This window comes from Drosophila teissieri, chromosome 2R, assembly GCF_016746235.2.
Source record: "Drosophila teissieri strain GT53w chromosome 2R, Prin_Dtei_1.1, whole genome shotgun sequence".
In the NCBI taxonomy this organism is placed as follows: Eukaryota; Metazoa; Arthropoda; class Insecta; order Diptera; family Drosophilidae; genus Drosophila; species Drosophila teissieri.
This window is the reverse complement of record NC_053030.1, coordinates 12,938,430-12,956,842: the sequence shown is the minus strand read 5'-3', so window position 1 is coordinate 12,956,842 and position 18,413 is coordinate 12,938,430. Positions and strand designations below refer to the sequence as shown.

The 18,413-nt window shown below is 44.0% G+C and overlaps 2 protein-coding genes across 5 annotated transcripts in view; both read left to right on the top strand.

Moving 5' to 3' along the window:
• Positions 1-7,932: 7,932 nt before the first annotated feature.
• Positions 7,933-8,696, top strand: LOC122614553. The gene is made up of 2 exons (XM_043789116.1): positions 7,933-8,444; positions 8,500-8,696. The coding sequence occupies exons 1-2, from the start codon at positions 8,183-8,185 to the stop codon at positions 8,649-8,651; spliced, it is 414 nt and encodes a 137-aa protein (XP_043645051.1). The 5' UTR covers positions 7,933-8,182; the 3' UTR covers positions 8,652-8,696.
• A 5,142-nt stretch (positions 8,697-13,838) lies between these two features.
• The window catches only part of LOC122613937, a 39,822-nt gene continuing 35,247 nt past the window's right edge, over positions 13,839-18,413 (top strand). For all 4 annotated transcript variants that reach the window (XM_043788366.1, XM_043788364.1, XM_043788365.1 and 1 more), the window contains exon 1: positions 13,839-14,361. The gene's annotated coding sequence lies outside the window, so the exon portion shown is untranslated. The remainder of the gene's footprint in view (positions 14,362-18,413) is intronic.

Sequence of the window (18,413 nt, the reverse complement as noted above, 5' to 3'; positions counted from 1 at the left end):
GAGTGCTGCCACCTCATCTTTAAGCAAGGCGCGAAAAATTAAGTTTTGAATGACCATTACAAATCCAACTCGCACTTTTTAAGTTATAGAACGGATATAAACCATTTAGCACTAAAGAACTATGTTTCAGAATATGGGTCCAGGATACGAAGTGGTATGGGTAGGTATGAAACCGCCGTTTTAAGGATTAAATGACTACAATCATTTATTTAATTGTTGTATTGTATGTAATGTTTTATAAAACAGCATTTTTTTATTTTAAAGTTGCTTATGTATAAAGTAAGACTGCAAATTTTCGAAAGATCGGTTCATGACATTCAAATTCACTCAATGGTATTTCTTGTTAAAGCCGTTTCCCTTCTAAACGATTCCTTTATTAGTGGTAACTTTTTAAAAACATGTATGCTCAAATGTTTGGTAGTTTTTAAAGGATCTTTATTATGTAAGAACGAGTTTTCCAGCGTGTTAAATAGGGAAGGATTCCGTGTTAAGCGATTGAACCCTTTGCTATAATTTGCAGAAAGTCTTGAATGTTTTTATATACTCCCAGCAATAAAGCTAATCAAAAACGGGCTTAAGTGATTTGCTATCGTGAGTGTTCAATGACTGCTGGCTGTCCCCATGGAGAGGCTTTTAGTGTCACTCCCGCACAGCATTTAAGTGCACCGATAGGGGAAATGGAGGGCAGACACTGAACCTAAATTGCAGTTCGCAATTCGCTTATCGCTTTAAGTTGAACGTCAAAGGAGCGGAGGACCCCGAGAACCCAATAAAGCGCAAGTTTCGCATAAAACGCCTTCAGCCAAGTATTATACAAGTGGCCATGACGCTTTCACTCCACCAGCGGACTAGTATCTGCAGATATAAACGTGCATATATGTATGTATGTATATAGTGGATATTGGCAGACGGCGGGCAGACGCATGGGGCCAAGTTAATGGCCAAGTTCAAGTGCAGCAGGCGACACAACGTCATATCCTTCGCTTTGCTGCGTGCTGTTTTGTTTTGCTTTGTTTTGCTTGGTTTTGCTTGGCTTTCGTGGCAAGTCATTGGAAACTCATTTGCATACACTGTGCTCGGGCTTGCATTAACCGACCACCACTTTCTCCGCCCTCCCCCACCAGTCGGCGAAGGGGGCGTGGCTGCCCTTTTTGGGCCAGGACTTTGCATTAAGCTCTGCAATTATTGCGCTTCATTGAGTGCGAGAGGCGTAGTGATGGCGGCGTAAAAAGGATCTGAGGCCATAATTACGAGGTCTGCTGCTTTAATCTAGTCCTGCAATCAGGCCGTAATCACGTACAGCCAGTTGAATAACGGCCAACGAGCGTGCATGGTAGTTTTAGGAGGGAAAAAACTAAATATCAGTTGGTTATTACAGTCTGCGCACTGGAATGTTGATATTATTACCACTGGAAGTGCGCTTTTCAGAGAGATGTGACTTTTGAAAACTCCTACGCATATGTAATTAGCGTTAATGAGCAACTAATGTATCTATAACTTTCATAGATGCTGTGGTATCTTGATTTTTTAACTTGTCGAATGGGTTCTATAATATGTATCTCACCGTTTGCCAATGACACCCATCATCGATTCTCGATGGCTTCCGCCAGTGGAACTTTAATTTCCACGGCTCCTTTGCCTCTGACACTTGTCAGTGATAAAAACAGGAGTGGAGCTGTGTGGAAAAACTTTCTAGACAAAAGGAAAATATGGAAACGATGATGGAAAGGATCTGTGGAAAAAGTTGTCCGATGTCTCGCTGTTTGAGTTGCACTTCCGTTGCAAATGTAGATACACAGATACGGATACCCAGCTTGTATCTTTGTATCTTTCGCACTGCACACTGCCGGTTTGGGGACAAACTTCTTTGTTTGTTTTATTGGCAAAGAGACAAACAGACAAACACACAAACAGACAGAGCAGCAGAGCCGTTGCAAAGTTGCAAAGTCAATGGCACAACATGGACGAATATCCGAATATCCGAGTATGCATCCAAATGCACCCATCCACATTCACCCACCGGAGTGATTTGTGTAGCACGTGGGTGGTGCTGGCATGGATTGGCATCCACATCTCGCTGGCCATTGACACACCACAACACACTCCCTGACAGCTTTATGTGCGGTTTGTGTCGCTCCTTTGCCGCCTTGCGGTTGTCTGGCGGGGATTGGGGGCTGGGAACAGGGGGATTGGCGATCGGGATTGGGAATGAAGAGCGGATCGGGTCGGATTAGCCCGGTCTGACAGTTGGTCACCTCGGTGGCGCAGCATAAAAGTGAATTCTGTCATAATTGCGATGCAGCTAACAAGTTTTGCAAGCCGCACTCAACTTGCTACACGGCAAATAAAATATATGCCCTTTTCATATACAATTATGTTTATTTATTAAATGGTTTTGAATAACATGTAGCTAAAACATTAAGCAAGTGATAACAAAATAGAGGCAATAATTTTAAACTGGTACTTAAACCTTTGTGAAGGAATATATTTTACTTATTTTCTGCAAGCAATCTGGATTCTTGATTGTATTTCTACTTTAAAAAAGTGAGATACTTTCATAAGTATTATATGAACTGCTTACTATATATAAGTAATAGTTAATTTACAGATCCAGAATATGTAGATATAATGTTCAGTGCACTGATACACCCCAACCATAGCTTATGCAACTGGCAGGCGGCAGCTGGTCTCTCGGTTTTTAAATAATTGAAAAGCCCAGAATGCAGCAAAGTTCAGGGTTCAAACTTTTCCCCAGCCGGCCAGATACAAACTGGGTGGAAAGTTTCGTTGATTGCTCTTGACGTTAATTGAAATTTGGCCAGGCCAGGCCAGTGGAAGTCAGAAGGCCAACTAATTGGCAGTGGCCAAGGTGTTGCGATGCTGTGGTTAGGTTATCTCTGGCTCCATTACATTAGTTGGCCCGCTCACCCCATCCAAATTGGCCATAATTGAATTTGGAGTTCGCCACTCCGCTGACCTACGGGCTTTTTGCGACTCAACAATGTGTTTTCTGCGACTTCTTTAAAGAAGGGTTCAAAAGCATCATAAACAATCTGCGGCGCGCACATATCGCGCAGACAATTTGTCTGCCATGTAGTATAAAACTGGGTCAGACGAAATGGCGGCGCCGCCGAAAGATTGCCGCAGACATCGTCTTGGTGGTCGCCAATCCTCCGCCTCCGTCTCAGCCTCCAATCCTCCAATCGCATTGGATTCAGCCATTCTCCACTGGTGATTCTGTGACGCATCTCCATCGCCTTTTTGCCACGAGGTAAGGCGAGAAGTCGAGAAGTCAGCGATGTGGGTCAGAAGTCATGGAGCGCCAGTGAGTCTCATCAAATTTAACAACTTTGCGAAAGTCACGGTTGATGTGTGTGTGAGATGTGTTTTCCTGTGGAAATGTTTTCCCGTTTTGCACTTTTCCGCTCTTCCGCAATTACCGGCCATAATTAGCTGCATCAGAAACTTGGGTACTTCAAAGGCCCTAGTTTGTCAAGCGGATGCCGCCTGAAAGGATCTGCTGCTCTTCGCGTTTCCGACACTCGGGATCACCCGGCCAGCAGATCAAAGGCGAGCTGCTGGAAAATCGAAATTGGATTGGACTTGGCGTAACGTGGCATTGCTTGGCTAAGAGATTTTCACTCATTCATATATGAATAATGCAACTGGACGGAACGGTCGCATATCAATTAATGGGAAAAGCGAATTACGAAGCCACCAGCCAGCAGCTAGCAGCTACTTGGCACTCACCCACTTTCCCGGCACCGCAAACTCGTTATCCATCAATATCGCTGATAGCTGATAGTTGATAGCCACAAACGGTGAATGGCCAAGACTCCATGCTCCCAAGAAATGCACCTGCAGCGCTGAACGACAAGCCGGCGGCTCTGGCCACTTCATCAATGTGTGTGTGTGTGTGTGCAAAATGATTGGCAAGTAGCTCCACTTTTACTGCCCCAGACCCACCTGTTGTCGCTTTGGCAAAGGTCTCCACATCCTGGCAGCTCCATTTTTAGGTGGCTTCTCCCGCAGACGAAGTCCAATGCGCCACTCATCAATCAAAGGCCATCGAAAGGGCAAGTCGAGCTGCTGGAATGCTCCTAATTGCAGCTCCTGCTCTCACTTGTCGCCAAAACGTAACTACACTGGAAGAAATCAGTTAATGTTTTTATGTGGTTACTTTAAGAGAAAGAAAGGGAGACGTGTAAATAGGTAAATACGTGCGTCGTAGTTGTATAGATTGCTGTAACATTTTTTTATTAAACATATAAAAGAAAATATCCAAAAAATATAACAAAAATTAAATTATTTTCTATAAGAATTTTAAGCTACTAAAATGTTAATTGCTCCGCAAATATACCAAAAAGGACTCTGGAAGTGTAATGTAAATTGTTTTTATTAAAAATGATAACTTTTCGTGCAGCAGCTGTTCCCTCCGAAATCCTTGTAAATTGCTTTAATTATTTAGGTATTTTTACAGCATTTTCCATATTCCAGTGACAAACCTGCCCCTTTCCTCTTTCCTGTGACAAAAAAGGCAGCTGAACTGGATTAATTCACACCTGCGGCCGACCTACGTGCAATTATTGACGTTCAGTTTTGTAATAAAATATAAGTCCCGGTGCCGGCGACCTGAAATTAATTAGGCTTTTAATATTTATGCCTTTTATACTTCGCATTTGCATTTGGTGGCGACAGGTCGCCAAGGACGCGAGTGACAAGGCACTGCCCGCCAGGACGAAGGACGAAGGACTAGGGACTAGGGACTAGGGACTCTGGCCAGGAGTCGCGTTCGTGTATGCGGGCAATTAATAAGCCAGCAATGCGACCGCTAATTCAAGGAGTCCGACGCGCTGTCCTGCGAAAGGGTGCGAGATAAGTATCTACTATAAATATTCATACTATATGTCGGCGGCGAGCACAGACGACATTAAGCCATGTCCGACCGGAATGGAATGTCCACGGCTGGCTCCATTGACTGGAATAAAAGCCGAAGCCTTTCCCATTTCCACTTCCACTTTCCATGTCGTTGGCTCCCTCCAGGCATGTCTCCATTCATGCTAGTCCATGCTATTTCTCATCTGCATCAAACTTGACAGCCTTTCATTCGCTTTTGGGAGGCCACCCAATTCCTGGGGCTCAGGAGCGAGTAATCAGATTGCTGGATATTGCTGTATAACAACGTAACTCTGCACACATTCTATTGTTGCTACTTTCATTCGGAAACTCCTTTCTGAATAGAAAAGCAGTTTGGTAGCGTTAAAACTGAAATCTCTCTCTGAAAATGACACACTGAGACGGCTTGGAGCCATTTCTAAGGACATTCTGGCTTGGGGACAGCTACTATATCTTATTTTCTGAGCTCTATTCACCATTTTTAACTTCAGCTCTAGTAAGTTCGCTTCCAATCAATATTAAGAGGAATAAAGATGCAATATTATGCTACAACCTTTTCAAATTTCAATTTTGTTGGTTAAATGTATCTATTAATGTATCTAAGACCCAGTAGGGCGGCAAATTACACATGCTGGGTTATGTCTTCATTGTATTTCCTTACTTCCTTACTTTTAATATGTATACTACATTATCCAAGCATAGTTAGTTGGTAAATTATATTATTTAAGTGGATAAACAATTTGCTCTCCTGCACATTCATACATAATCTTACATCTGCAATTGAAAACATAACAAGTTTTCGTTGGACCTTCAATGACCAGTAATAATGTGGTTTCGGCCAATAGTTAAGTAGTTTTAGAGCAACGCTGTGGCAAATATATTCGAGCCTGGAAAATATGTTTTTAGTCGAAAATGGGCTGCTACTTTCACCCGTCTCGTTTCGCTTATCGATGCACAACAATCGCGGCAATCGACGTTCCTCTGTTGAAGCAATGAAATTAGCGAACCGCAAACAAGACTTCAAATTACCCGCATTCATCCCGAATCAGATATTCGCACCAGGCGGCTGTCAGTTTTCTGGGGAGCAGGAAAGTCGGGGAGTCGGGAGGCCGGTGCTAAAAAGTATATATACAAGGTATGGATCGTATGGATCGTATCGATTGCCATCGACAGCCGTTCACAATGGATCAGCCAGTAAATCAGCCAGGCGAGAAAGGAAGGAAAGCCAGCGACTGCAGGGGATTGCAATGAGTAAGAAAGAAAGAGCAGTTGCATTGGGGCAGACATCCGCATCTCCATCTCCAACTCCATCCCCATCTCCAACTCCATTTCCAACTGCATCTCTACACAAATGTATCTGTATCTGCGCATGGCACACTTCCAACTGTGGCGCATAATTAAATCGCAGCATAAATAAACATAAACACACATAAAGCTGTGATAAATTGGCCAGCGACGCAGCGGAAATGTGCGTTAATCCAATTAAATGGGCCATTTGCATGGCTGAATGCTGCGAAAATGCTGATCATTAAAATTGCCAATACTTGGCATCACATCCAAATTCAATTCCAATTCCAAAGCGGTGCAGCTGCACAAAGGATCTCCCTTCCGATTTAGCAGGGGTCAATTGCGGATTTGGGACAATGTCCTGCCGCCAACAAATCGTCTAGTCTGGGTTACTGTTCCTCTTTCTCTTTCTGTGTATCTTTCTCTTTCTCTTTCTGGCCAGCTTGTTTGTTTTGGCCACTATTACTACAACGCTTCTTTGTTTGCGTGTTTTGGCCGCAGGCGGCTTTCTTGTCACAGTGGTTACTGTTACTGCGTCTTTGAAGAAGCACTGAGGAAAATAAGTGTGCACTTAAATTAAAAATCAATGAAAACTTTAGTCACATACTATGACTTTATCTAGTTGATAGCATAGCCTGTTCTATGGCAAAGTAATAACCAATCAGATAAATAATTGGGTATATCCCCATGAACTCTATTCTGGCTTTAAGACATGCAAATCAAATAAATCTTCTTTTGTATATAATATATAAATATATGTGATCAGCGAATATACACAACTCTGAATGTTTTTGTTTTGCATCATGTTAACATCCATTAGGCAGCGATTTGAACAAATCAAAGTCAGCAGCAGACGTGCCCACCACCCATCCCCTCCTTCTCCCGATGCGAGTGGCACGTGCCGCATGGATGGATGATAACACGGGCTGGGAGGCCGAATCCTTGCAAATAAACTGCAGCGTAATGGGGCCCATTGTGCGGTGCAAACACTGTTTAAACAGACACAGACGGAGACGCAGACGCATGCCAGCCACCCTGGGGAATCGCTTCTGGAGAGGATTGGGATGGGGGGCGAACGCGACCCCTCAAAAGTTTAACTTGTTCAATTTGCATGAGTCGCGGACCGGGCCATAAACGATACTTTGCCCGAAAACTTTGGCCATAAAGCAGCTACAAAAGCAAACGGAATACCCGATACACGGCTGGCCAGGGGGAGCAACGGGCACGCGTCCCTTTGTCACCAGCAGGACACATACTCCATGTCCATGTGCCAGTCCTTCGGCTGCTAAGCCGCCACCAAAGCGAGCGGACACGTGCGCCCAAAGGACAAGGACGTAGTGAGGTAGCGAGTGCAAAGGGGGGCTCTAGGGGTTCAAGGACCTTCCAATAATGAAATATTATCAAATTAGTATTAATATTACTAAGATCTATATGAAATGGTAAGTTACTGAATCTACTATCTTCCTCATACCATAAGTACATCCTTATAACAGTTAAGATCCCCTTTAAATATTTTCGATCTTACGCCCCTGTAAGGAAAGTTTCTTGGGCTGGAGAGGTGATTCTTTTCCTGGGGGATGCAAAACGCCTGCTGACGGATTGTTTACAAGAAGCCGAGTGCTTTGGATAACGCTTTCAAATGCCAGGTATCCAGATCTTGCAGGGCTTCCTTCGTTGACCTTGGCAACCCTGGCAACGGCTGCAAATTTGCATACTACGCATTCGTTTTGAAGATGGCAACCCTCCTGCGGTGACAATTAATTTCGCACAGCTCATTAGGCGTTTGGAAACTTTCGCCGAGGGTGGCTTAATATTCTGAACTTCAAACCTGTCATTCCAGCAAATGGTGGTGCACAAAAGCTAATTTCCTGGGTCCCTTCTGTTGTGATATATTCTATTAGCAAGGTGGCAAGCTCAATTAGGCGATTTCACGCTGGCAAACCTCACTTCAACGCGCCATCAAGGAAGCCTATTGAAAACTTAATGATATAGCGAAAATATGGATAAAGTTGCCAAGTCCATTAAGGGCGACAGTCCCAGCGATGCGGAGTACACGTTGGAGGAGGACCCCATCGAGTTCGAGTTGGAGAAGCTGGAACGCGGCAGCGGCAGTTCCAATGGCGAGAGCGACGACGAAGGTCAGCAGGATCACAAGCAAGTGGACTCCATCATCGCCGAGATGGACGAGCAAAAGGACAAGGAGCAGGAGGCAGCCGGCGAACACGATGACGAGAGCGAGGAGGATCTGCGCAGGATGTATGGTGAGTGGTTTCCCCAGGTGATAAGTTCACAAGTACTCCGCAAAACTTCCTCCAGAACTCAGTCTCCTCCCGCCCGAGGCCATGGCAGCCCACATCCAGCAGCTGGAGAAGGAGCTCTACGAGCTGAGCCAACGGGAAGCCAGGGAGCTCAACCGGAGCAAGCACCTGCGCATCTTTGGCAACTCCCGTCGTCGCGCCAACAAGTGAAGAAGTGACAAATCTGCTTACGCCACACCATACTATATACAGTATACAGTATTGTGTGATGACTTTGATGGTATCAAATAAAGGGTCGTCAACGAAAGTGACTCCAGCTCCATTCCGTGTCCCCTGCCAGTGGCCAAACAGACAAACATAGCTCCACATGGCCCGAGTGGCCAGATGGGCGAGAGTCGTGGGCAAAGTCCCATGAAAGCCGCTTATAGGGCTTAATTTCTGAAAATGGACATGCCATCGACATTCGCCCACGACATCGCCGCCATCTGAAGTCAAGTACAGTGGGACTTCGGCAGCTTGGACTCAGTTTGGAAAGCATATATACTCCTAAAGGAAGGAATAATCCATCCACTTTCTCCTTTAAATATCATTTTCAACATTCTGGGAGATGTATATGAATTCCATATCCATTCAGTGTTTTCCTTTTGTCGCGCTCGCTAAGCTCACCTGTAGTTACTAGGAAATGCACATCGCACATGGAGGTGGAGGCAGTGCGTCTGGGAATGGGCATTAATCGTGCATTAGAGTCCAGAGTTCAGATGGCCGGAGCTGCGGCATCCGTTCCGACGGGCTTCCTGTGCGCTTAGTGGCCTCCACCACTCCAACACTCCACTCCACTCGCCAATCCTCCTGCCGTGGAGGTGGAGCTCCTGGTTCGGGGAGCTCTCTACTGGGGAGTAACTCGATTCAAAGCAAATAGTAGCCAGTTTATCACATGGATTTGTGCTAATTTTTCCATTTCCTCGCTCGCCTGGGGAGTTGTGAACCCGATCCGGCGGCTCTCGCGTTTCCAGGGTTCTTAAGTTGATTAAATTTCACGCGATTTGATTCGATTTTCAATTATACGAGTGCCCAACAAGGAGTGACGAAACACCGAGTGCCTCAAATCCATTATGCTAAGCAAATACATCTCCTGAATTTTCAGTTTCCACTGCGTGTCAGCTATCAATGCCCGAAAAAGAAAAGGAAAAGCCATGGAAATCAGTGGGGGAGTTGGGCCAAGCTTTTTGATGCCCGTTCAAGTAACTTCCTGGCATATCCTTTCGCATGCCTGGCTGTCTGTCCGTCTGTCAGTCGGATGATGGTGATGGTGATGCAGTGGAGCACTCCTGCCCCCGGAATAGCAGTTGTTGTTCTTGTCGCTTTCGGTGGTTGCGGGTGCAAATGGTTGGCGGCATCAAAGGGATTGCCCGTCCGTCAGTTTGGGCGATTTGGGGTTTGTCACAACACGGCATTACCCAGACTCCGGCGACGGAGACGGAGACATTTGAATGCAACATGTGTCCAGGACTCGGGCTTTGTTAATTTGCAACCCCGGCAACTTAGGGGTGGCACACCCAGTCGACTAATAGAATATGCTCATTATGGGATTGCGAGCTGAGTGGGTTTCAGTGTTTCGCGCATAACTCAAACTAAATTATTATAAATGAATTCATAATCTTCTCCGCATTATGATAACTTCTGGGGCAAAAGGGGGATGATGATTCAAGTGCTCGTTTCGCCCCCAAAAAATGTCAAATATTTAAATATAAGCGAAAGGATTCGCCATTTATTCGAGTGCCGCGCACTGATTGAATTTACTGCGTAGTTGCTGTTGGTGAGGGGTGGAGAATTCGTTACTCTTCTAAAAGCCATAAATTGGTTAGGGATCTAAAAGCCATTCATTCGAATGATTTCGAATGGCAAAAAAAGGCTAGTTCCGTTTGTATTCATATTTTGGAATTTAATCCCTTTAGCATTGAGTAAAAATTACACAGTTTTATTAGTTTTTTGCTTAACGAAAGGAATTTATAATTAAATGTCAAAGGAAATTCTGATGAATGGATATTGTACGTGTATTTATGTATTCATTCAGACACATTTGTGTAGTTGAACGATTTCATTGATGGGCAAATCAATGCGTGTCTGTTATTGAATTAAATTTTCTGAACAGAATGGTTTTTAAATAAAGAGTAAATGTGTATTAATTTAAATAAAATAGAGCAGTTAACCAGCTGCCGTTACTAACTACTTTAATCAAATGAAGTTGGCATAAAATCGATTAAAAAGCAATTATCCCCCACTATTATTACTGAGCTTAAAGAAAAACTCGTTTAGTTTTTATAATATCCGAGTATCTGATCCCTTCCTTCGCTACAAGTGGAAGAATGCCTTTGTATCATACATATAGTAAAGTACACATAAGTTGATGTGAAAACACCTGTCTCGGTATGCATTTAATTACCTGGACAAACGGCGGCAGCATAAGTGTGTTTATCTAATTATGGTTTAGTGCCAGCAACTGCACGCATTGTATGCTAATTTATGCAAATGGCGACACAAATCATATCAGCTCCTCCTGCATTTAATTGCAGCCCTTTCCCGTTTATGTTGTGGAAAAATGCCATTAAATTAGCCAAGTGCAGCATAAATTTCCCACCGAAAATACAGAAGATACAGTGAGAAATGGCGCTCCCAGGGCAATTCACTTGCCCGAAGCCATTGTCTCCGACTTTTCCAAACAAGGGGGATATATATTTCAAAGGGAGGGGGGAGTTGGGAAAATGGAGGGACAGACACAAAGAAAATGCCAAGCAAGTTCGCTAAACCCAAAGGCAGCATCTGCAGAAGGACAGGCAGCCAGCAGCCGAGTGGCAATATCCTAGACAACCAGACAAAGGATAAACAGATTCCTGGCCTTTGCATCCTTTTCTGAAACTTGTTTAGCAAACCGAAGTCGTGTTTGTGCTGGGAGGGATTCGTTTCCATTCAAATATTCTGGATACTGCTCACTTGGGCGCTGTGCGAGTCCCCAACCAGGATGCAGATCTCCGCTGGGCAGGTTAAAAAACTCATTAGGCAAATCCTTGGGCGGCGGAAATTAAATAAAATCCTATTAGGCGCTCTATTTGCTGTGTGTGCTGTGTGTGTTTGTGTGTGTGCCTGTGGGAGGAAAATGGGAAATGGGAAAAGTGCGGTCTGGAAAAACTCCACACTTAATTTATGTGCACGCATTTCGTTGCCGTTACGACATTTCAGCACAGAACGAAATCTAATTATGATAGATAGCTGCGCCCAACTCATTCCACTCCGTTTTTCCTCCGCTTTTCCTTCCCATTTCCCCTCCATTCATTTTGGGGAAAAACTCGTGTGCAGGTGCATTTTGTCACTTGGCGGACTGGCAGCCGAAGATCTGCCTTAATAAAGTCGGAAAAGGAAAAAGAGGGAGTTCTGGGGGCGGGGCAGCGACTTTGAGGGGCGTCACATCTATATCCTAACACATTGCTGATCAAAAGAATCCGAAAATGCTTTGATTTCACAGCTCTCTCTGTTGGCTTTTCGCATTTCCCATTTCCGCATGCTAGGCTGCTTCCACTTGTGGATTTCGCTGTTTAGAGTAAAGTAATCTCCTGGAAAATGTTTCAATTTTAGAGTGTTTAAAAGTGTAATATATATGCTTTATAATACGAGACATACCTAAGAACTCTAAAAAGTGACGTAGAAGGAGAAAGAACAGAATAAATGAAAAAACAATTATACCATCTTAAATTGTTAAAGGTTATTTGACTTAACAAAGGTTATACTTTTCAATTGATATATTTCAAGTTCTCATATTAGACACATATGTATATAATTATATATACAACGAATTTAAAAATTCCTTTGAAATGCTATCCATCCCACATGTTTGATGTAACTGATATGCTTTTGTTTATCTGTCTGCCCTGCAAAAGCAAACAAATAGTCCTTCAGGATGAGCTGGCCAAATGAAATTTTCGACAATTTGGCAAATGTTAACTTTGCTAATTTGCATAAACCGCAGCCGCCACAACAAAAATAAGCTAAAAAACCGAAAACCGAGAACCGTCAAGCCAACCCCCAAAGAAGGCCAACACGAATTATAGAAAACTGCTGGCGAATGCAACATTTTTCGGAGGCGAAACGGAGGAGGGGTGAAGGGGGTGGTGTTGGCCAGACCAGACGACGACCAACTGACTGAGTCCTGTGGATCCTGGCGGCTCACTTTCACTGAACGACTCTACTCCACTCTACTCCACTCTTCTCTACTCGACTCGACTTGCCTCGACCGTAATCCCCAGCGAAGGCTGCCAGACACGTGCTCACGACCCTGCAATTTGCGTGTCTGGGTGTATCTGTGTTCGACGCCTGTAATTGTGTGCGTCAGCGCGTGTGTGTGTGTGTGTGTGTGGTGGGTGTTGCAAGAAGGACGATCCAAGGAGACCTAGACTGTGAGGCCGCAGCAATCAGTGACAGTGAGGAAAACTTAAAGATCTTGGGTTACATTTCTGCAATTTACAGGAATTTTGGAAATCATTAGTGGGAATTTTCTTAATTGGAATATAATACGATTTTCAAAGTTTGATTTTAAAACCTCGGCGAATGTACACAAATAAATGGAATTGGTTTTAAAAATACATTTTTTGATCCAAAATAATACCCTACATTGACATCAGTTTCCGATTTCAAAGCCCATGAGTAGTTTCATATTACTTGACAATTATTTAATCGATATAAAACCAAAACATCTTGTTCTCGAATTCTTCGAGTGCAAAGAAAAGACGGGCGCGAATGTAAATGCACTGCGGGCACTCCCCGCGTTTCCTTTGCGAGCGGAAGTCTATGCGATAATGATGGATTGTGTACAACAATGCAAGGGTCCTGCGCCCAGCCACCCACCCCCTTTGCGCCCCACCCCCCTGTTTTGCCACGAACTGTGGGCATTTGAGCGTGTAGCTATTGTGAGTTTTGAATAAGTTTTTTGGCTAAATGATTTGATTATGCTCTGGGATTAGGGAGAAAGGCAGGCATGGAAAATAATTATTTTTTTAGAAAGAAGAAATAGCGAATCTTTTGTAGCTAATCAGGGCTTATGGCTTAAACTTTGTTTGCCTTGAATGTGGTTGCTTTTGAGCCGCAAGTGCCGTCTTATACTTTCTGCTAAAACTAAAGCACTCTTAAACAGTCTTCTACAAGCAAATGTGAAATGCAGTTTTCCAGTTTCAACCTATACATTGTTTTTTGTTTTGCCGGCAACTTCTCTCTCGCTCTCAATCAGCTGTTGCGGCGAATTGGAGCGCTGTTAATAACAGCGCCTGTTAGGGCAGCGTCGCTGTACAAGTATAAGAGTGGGCGTATAAGGCAGCCACACTCCGAATGCCATTCAGTCGTTAACGAAACTTCGCCGCGCGCGGTTCACTTCGTTCTACGGTCCGCGTCCGTTGCACTTTCAATTCATACTTTTCGCCGGCTCCGTTTGTTGTTGTTTGCGAATGCATATGTGGGTGTGCGGCCTGTAGAAAATACGTACGAATACGAATACGAGCATGTGTGCGCGTTCTGCTCATAATTTTGCGCGTTTGGTGCGTTGACAGCTGCGAAAAGCGAGAAAAGAGAGTGCAGAAAAGTGCAAAGCAAAGGCCGACAAAAACACAACAAAAACAACAGGGCAAAACAAACATCAAACAAACAAAGCCGAAGCAGAAGCCAAAAGAAACAACAACACACCTGCTGCCGCCGTCGTTTTTGTTTGTGTCGGTGCTTTTGGTCCAGAAAATAAAGAAAATAAAGTAAAGGAGGAAAATTCAAATGGCAGTGCAAAAGCGGCAGCAGGATAGCGAATCGTGATTTTCCGGCCAAACGGAGCAGAGGAGCCTCTCGCACAAGAAGCAGCAGCTGCAGGAGCCGCCGAGGCTGCAGAAGAGTGAGTTCCTATCGCCCAAGTTCAATGACTGCGGCCAGACTTAATGAGTTCCACCCTTTGAACCCTCCGAAATGCCCGATAACAACAGGCGACAAAACCCCATTTACATATAATTATCTCGCACTGCCCCCATCCCATCGTTTTCACTCATCAGGCACAGTCCAACCTCCTACTTTGGTACCAAAATTAAAGACTTCAAAATCATTTATTGCTGTTCTTAGATTAGCAAGATTTTGAAGTAGGCGATTTGGTAACTCTACATCAATACTTTTCAACCACACAAATGTTGATGTTTAACTTTAGCCTTGTTGTTACAAAACTTCAAGCGAAAAGGGTACTTTCAGCTTTTAAAAATTACTATCACTTCACAATATAATATGAGGATATGAGATGTGTAATTTTCAGTAAAAAATGATACAGTTTTATTGTTTCAATAACAAAATACATTTTAAATGACTATATTTCTAAAGCTGTCAATAATAAAACAAATTGTTACTTGACTTGAGTCATCCCTATAGCATCCCTTCGATTTTACAATGAAAGTAGATGATTTGTCTTAAAGAAGCTTCACTGTAGTTATCAGCGACACACCATCACCTCTTCCCCTTGTCAATCGACCACCAATATGTTAATTTGAGCAGCTGTAGGCGCCGCTCTAAGATTCTTGTTGGGTTTGTTTGCTCTGTCCCTTAAATGAACTTGTCAATTGCTCAATGATTGCCGTCAATTATCAGTGTCATCGATGCTATCTCCGTCTGATAACCGTGGCGATAACGATAACGATTGGCGGGCTATACGCCCATACACTTTGGACTTCTTGCGGAAAGGAAATAGTGTTGCTGATTTCGGTTTCATTCCCCTTCCCTTCTCTTCCCTTCCCTTCCCTTCCATTTCGATGCCTTGCACAACTTTATGGGAGCGAACGTATGCGTAATATTATTGCGCATACGCCACATGGCGCCCCATCGATAAGGGCTCCCCTGGTTATTGTTTATTGAATTCGGTTTGTCATTGATTCAATTAATAATCCCAATGGGAATGGAATCGTGGTATTGTGGCTCGAATTGCCACCGACTTCGGGGTTCCATTCCAAAGCCATTTCGCAATCCTAATGGCTCAATGAGTAATGGAAAGTGGAGAAGTGGAGAAGTGGCAGCCCCATCCGTTCGGAAAACGCATTTCTGATAAGATTAGGACCGCATTTGTTCACTGGAAATTATTAATGAATACGCGCAGCCGACTAAGCGAAATGCTGATGGTTCATTGCACAAGCATTCGCCCAAAACAAGCAGCACAAGTGAAAAACTCATTGAAAGAGGGGGAGAACTCTTCTCCAACCTTGGAATTATGCAACCTAGGCGCCGATGGCCATAAAGAAAACTCAGTACGCTTAAGTCAACACCAAAGACGTGGCTGCGACTGTAATTTCTAGCATTTTAATTACGACTGTTGCCACAACAATCATAATGGGTTTGGGTCCTCCTCCCTTTTAGGGGAAAAACTCAACCCACCAACTGGCGCAATTTTCACGCACGTGCTGCCGCCACAAAAACCGGAAGCAGAAAGGTGCGCCTGCGTCCGAAAAGGTGTGCGTGTTTTTTAGAGAACACGGCTACACATGTACGAAATTATTTGATTTGCATAATGAATGAAGGCGGCTAGCACTGGCTGGGGACAAGAGTTTCGGCGAAAATTCAGTTTAAACTCAAATGAAATTAAGCTGCAATTACTTCCGGTCGGCCAGCCGCAAAATCCACAGCAAATAAGTGTGAAAGGTGTGAAGTTACAGTAGATTATTCCATAAATAATGAAATGATGGCAGAAAAAGATTTAATGCCATTGACACTGGCCAAGCAGCCCTAGTTTCAACTCAGTTAAATGAAAAAGATTAAATTCAGAAATTGACGTTGACAACAATGAATTAAAGGATGAATGAAAATATTCAGCATACAAAACAAAAGCATGCCAAACAATTGTTCTGCCACAAAGTCATATGAAATATATTATATGTATGAAAACAAATAAATTGTGAAAAGTGCTCGGATGAGTTGGCCAGGTTGGGATTAGGCCGAACTAGAGTATGTGGAAGAGGAGCCTTTAGTACAGAAACGTGGCTGTCAACAGAACCACAGGAATTCATCGAAAAAAGAGCTTCTAAAATGTAGGGAGACAGTAGATAGTGAGGTCGAAAGAGACTTCTCGTGTCGCTGGCAAATAAATAAGCCACAGCCAGGGTTGCTGCTCCACATAAGCTGGCATTTGCATACGCATGTGGCTAAGGGGAGAGGTAAGAGGGGGTGGGCTTTGGGCCAAGTTAATGGGGTGGGAGGTTACCCGTAGGTGGTGGTGGCGCTATCCCAGTTGTATATCTTAACTACCTAACTTCTGGCAGGGTCCCACAGTCTGCCCAACTGTCTGCCTATTCGGGTTGACAAACGCAACGCAAACACATCAGCCATAACCATATCTCATTTGGGCTCATATCATAAATTCCTTGAACCAGAGCAGGAGCTGGGTGATGGAGATATAGCGATATGGAGCTGGTGTTGGTTGTGGTGCTGGTGGAGCACAGTAGTTGTTGACTCTTCGCAATTCCAGGGGGCCCAATCTCAGGGCAAAGCAGCAAAGCATTTGCAGCAGGCACGCACTAATTTTTTCCGCTCTTTCGGTGGCTCGGTGCTGCTCCAAAGTTTGGTTTAGGGCACGTTTCGCGTTTTATGGTGATTCGTTTTATGTCGTTTCTCCGCATTTAAATTTGAGTTTTATATGAATTTCAAGCAGGGCACAAGGTTGGCTTGACACCTTTTCTCGAGCCCATTTTACGGTCAACAATTGAAATCAACACTCGGCTGCCACAACTCTGTCTGCATCTTTTCCACACAATGTGGTGCGAGTAGTATCTTTTCACTCGCATCTAAGCCTTTGTTTGGGCCGTAGTGCGATGTGTTAGCCAGCAACTTGCCGAACTGGTTCTGATTCAGAAACTCAGAAATTCAGATTCATAACACAAACAGCGGCCACATCCTACTTGGCAACACCTTCCCCGAAACTCCCCCCGGATTGGCTCTTAATTTTTGGCAACAGAACTTTTGTCGCCTGCGCGTCTTTGAAACCGGTAACTGGCTTACTATACCATACTATATGTATATACTCGTACGTTTTTAGTCAATGATGGAGCTAAAAACCAAAACCAAAAGCAAAGCTGAAGCTGAAGCTAAAGCCAAATAAAATGCCAATGCTGATGGTGTCATATGGGCTTTTGTTTGCCTTGCGATTGCTGTTTTCGGTTTTGGCCACTTCCTGGGACTCTTAATTGGTTATTTCATTTCATTATTCAATTTGCTACTTAATACAATTACTTTGTGTCCACCATTCACTCAGGCTTTTGAGCCAGCTTATGTGGCTCCAATTCACGCTAATTACCCAAGCAAATAATGAGGCTTCCGCTTCCAAATTTTATGTATTTCATGGCTGCCTTCTCCATTTCGCAGGGCTCTTATCTCTAGATTAGCCTGGCCAGAATCCACGCATATAATGCGTTCATTGAAAGGCCCTCGCCTTGGCATAGTTTCTGCTGACTGCCGCAGTCCGTGGAAACGCAGAGCTCAAGATAAAGCCACCCAGAGATTTACAACATCGGGGTCAGTGGGTGGGAAAAGTGGGTGGCGGGTACGTGGTTGTACCCGTCACAAGAAAGCAGGAAGCGCGGAAAATGTTTGCCTAGCATAAATGTGTTTACATTTCCGCGACGGTTTACAATTGAGACTTTGGCTTAGTCGGGAACAATTTTCCATCAATTGATTGGGCTCGCCGTTCGGCAGATAGTGAACAAATATATATATGTAAACCCACTCGCACAGTGCTTTGCACAGCTATAAATCTATGGAGCTTCGGTCGAGATAGCATTGGGTTCGATAACCTCATAAAAAGTGGAGGATACCAACTGATTTGGTGAATGGGAGCACTATGAATTCGAGTCAAGTAAGGTAATTGCAAAGGTTGACAAAACACAAAGACGAGGGTTTTATTTATAAGGCTTGTTGGGAATAAAT